This window comes from Erigeron canadensis, chromosome 4, assembly GCF_010389155.1.
Source record: "Erigeron canadensis isolate Cc75 chromosome 4, C_canadensis_v1, whole genome shotgun sequence".
Classification (NCBI taxonomy): domain Eukaryota; kingdom Viridiplantae; phylum Streptophyta; class Magnoliopsida; order Asterales; family Asteraceae; genus Erigeron; species Erigeron canadensis.
The window spans coordinates 38,449,706-38,453,060 of NC_057764.1; the positions used below are offsets into that span (position 1 = coordinate 38,449,706).

A 3,355-nucleotide genomic window follows, 5' to 3' on the forward strand; every position below is an offset into this window, starting at 1 on the left:
CATGGCAAGACGTTTTGCCACAATCAAGTATGATTCCCTTCGTGTCTCAATCAATATGTCACGTTGTTTCGCCAAAATGAAAGACAAAAACAAACCATAGGTGTGTAAATATTTTAGTAAAAACACACTCGTTCACATGTTTTCTTGCTCTCTTGATGTCAATGATACGCTATATATAGATAATTATATCCTTTTGTTGGTTGGGTCGTCTTTGTGATAATATATTGATATTGAAGTCGATGGCTAAAACATACATAGGGATGTAAGTATCTATGGGCTAAGGCCTTGTATACAAGAAGCTACTTTCAAAGTGTTTAAAAATCCCTCAAGTTTTTTTTTAAAACAGTTTTTAGGGTCAACACTCACATTATTTTACATATATATAAAAAAAAGTGATTTTTACAATTACACAAAAGTTAGACCAACCAATGGTTAGATCTAAGAGATGGTAAGCCCAGACGAGAAGGTGACCCCAGCCATGTTTGAGCCTTCCATCTTAAATTCAGGAAGGGGTACCCAAGCCCATTCTTTCTTTTCCACATCAAAGCTAAGCCAAATTATATCCCAAATACCATCAAAATTTGACATTAGAATAGCCCTTATTGTCCCTTCTCTTTCTTCTAAACATCCCATCATTACCCCATATGGCTTCTTAATGTCCTCAATAAGCCCATTTGGGATATTTGAAACAAAGGCCCACTGCCTTCCATTTGGGCTCAACCCCCACAGCTCTACCCCTTTTACAACCCGAATTCCTCGGTTCACATCATCCAAGCTATCGGGTCCGGATCTCACTATCAACATCCGCCCATCACCATATATGTGTAACCTATTGATCACACTTCCCCAACTGAACCCAACGGCTAATTCCCCATCCTCCAAATCTCCGGAGAATACGGGCCGTAGAACCACGGGTCCATTCGTGTCATTCCCAACCGAAATGACAATACTTCTCCTTGGCCCATTTGACGCACTTAAAAATATACAACTTTCATCCTTTTTATTATCAACACACGACGAATCCATATTGTTTTCCTTCGCCATCGTTGACTTCCACTTGTTTGTCCAAGAATCATACTCGAACAAAGTTGGATTACCATCAACTATTTCAGCAAACAAAAACCTAAACTGGCTTGGCCCATTTGAGCCCACTAGTAACTTAATACCGGACCGTCTCCATGAAGACGTTCCTCGTGGGCCTAATGGGCTATGAGGAATTCTTTTGACATTTTTTGTCACATGATTGACAGAGATAACTTCCCTACTACAATTCAAAGCAAATAAAAAAAAGTTACCACAAGCGGTCAAAAAATAAAGATCCTCACCGGGTGGAATAACCGGTTTCAATATATCTCCAACCATCACCTTGAACCACCGTTCGGATGATCGAGTATAGCCGTGAACCACCACAGGATCACGGTGCCACCTTTTCTTGTATACAAACAACCAAGTGGATGAACTTGAATGTATGTTATATTGACGGGAAAAGTCTTGGTCGCTAATAATGGATGTTGTGTATTTGTTTACGGATTTTAAGTGAAAGATATCGGGTAAGGCTAACCGGAGAATTATGTAATGGATGAGCTCAGATGGAAGGAGAGTGAAACCAACCACATTAGTTGTGGAATTCCGGCGTGTTTCCATGTAAAGTTTTGATTGCCAAAACTATTTAGTTTGTAGCAATGATCAGCATTAATATATTTGTTGGATGGATGAATGAATGAAGTGGGGTTGACATATTAAAAAATTGGTGAGTAAAGTATAGGTTAAAAGTGACGTGGTGGAAAAGACAAAAGGACTAGTTTCAATTTAGCACCTAAGCTTTAAATCTTTGAAATTTTGTCACAAAAATTTTTTAGGATAAAGCAAGTAGAGGAAGTTATTCTTTCATTTAGGCTATTCGGAAAATTTTTCTTTCAAAATAACTATAATATATTTTGTGTTGTTTACTTGATTATTTCACATATATACGATTAAATGTCCTTTCATGTTGAATATCTGTAATATAATCTAGTTTAATAAATTAATTAGGGATTTGCTAACTAGTACCCTAGTGCACCAGTTAAGTATTATTTAATGAACTTGTTATTTCCTTATTAATCAAAAATTATATTTAACGTGTATTAATTTAACCTAACAACTTTTATTTTTAAATGAATAATTAATATATGTTTTCATATTTTAAGAAGATTGGACTTCATTAAATACTACTGTACTGGTACAATAGTTAGCAAATCTCAATTAATTATATGAAGAAAAACATAAGGTTATTTATATTATTCAAATGCTAATAGGACTGAAGATATAATTAGTAGCAACAAGAAGAAAACAAAAATTAACAAGTAGGCAGCGTCGTCGTTTCATAAGAAAATGAATGGTTGGGATCGCACGCGTAATGCAAAAACATAATTGGTATATAGTGAGTAGGCTTGTGCTTATTTTAATGGGTTAAAAAGTCAAATATCTACGTGGGCCCACTTAATGTTCCTTTCTTGTAGTCGTTTGGGAACTTCATGGAGTGTATAGGTGAACACACTATATCCAAGGTTATTCAACATCCATGATTGAATCGTTAATTTATTAAGAGATAATCATATGGTTTACTAATTAATACATATTATATATTATTAACACAGTACCCGTATAATGCCAATTAAATATTATTAACACAGTACCTGCACAATGCGATGACGATGATTATGGTGGTCTGGTAGTGTCGGCGAAAGGTGGTGGTGTTAGTGTCGAGTAGTGTAGGTTAATGTAAATGTAATTGTTGTAAAGGTAATTGATACTCGTATAAAAGTGTAGTGGATATATTTTTAAAGATAAGTGACCAATTGATTAAATTATTTCATTAAATCCTTCATGGTTATTTTGCATCTCTCTTTTTTTTTAACTTTTCAACAAAGTGTTAGATAAATTATTATAAATCATATGATTTAATATATATATGAAATAAAATAAAGTATTACTTTTGTATATTGCTTTCAGGTGTCTACTAAGACATGAAATAAGAAAAAACGAAAGTAAAGTAAAGAAAAAAAAAATAGGCATGAAACTTCCCGTCACTATTAGAAATCGAAAACAAAAAGACACAAACTCAAACAAAAGGAGGCATGCAAGTTCGCGTCACCACTAACCATCAATATCATAGCCACACTCACAGTTTAACACCATATATGTTGTTTAAATAATTAAAGACAGGTCGGATAATATACATTAAAGGTAATCATACATATTAATCATGTGATTACACAATAATTACACTAGAAAAAAGATATGATAAACGTAAAACATAGAAAAAATAGCTTGAGCCATTTATAAATTTCGAATATATAGTAGAAAAACACAAAAT

At 33.8% G+C, this 3,355-nt stretch overlaps 1 protein-coding gene across 1 annotated transcript; it reads right to left on the bottom strand.

The window, feature by feature from the left end:
- Positions 1-210: 210 nt before the first annotated feature.
- On the bottom strand, positions 211-1,713 carry LOC122598491. Its single transcript, XM_043771085.1, has one exon. The coding sequence runs from the start codon at positions 1,642-1,644 to the stop codon at positions 439-441; it is 1,206 nt and encodes a 401-aa protein (XP_043627020.1). The 5' UTR covers positions 1,645-1,713; the 3' UTR covers positions 211-438.
- Positions 1,714-3,355: the final 1,642 nt, after the last annotated feature.

What these genes read in the sequence shown, in the direction of transcription:
- LOC122598491 (XM_043771085.1), bottom strand. Translation starts at nt 1,644, where the DNA reads ATGGAAACACGCCGGAATTCCACAACTAATGTGGTTGGTTTCACTCTC.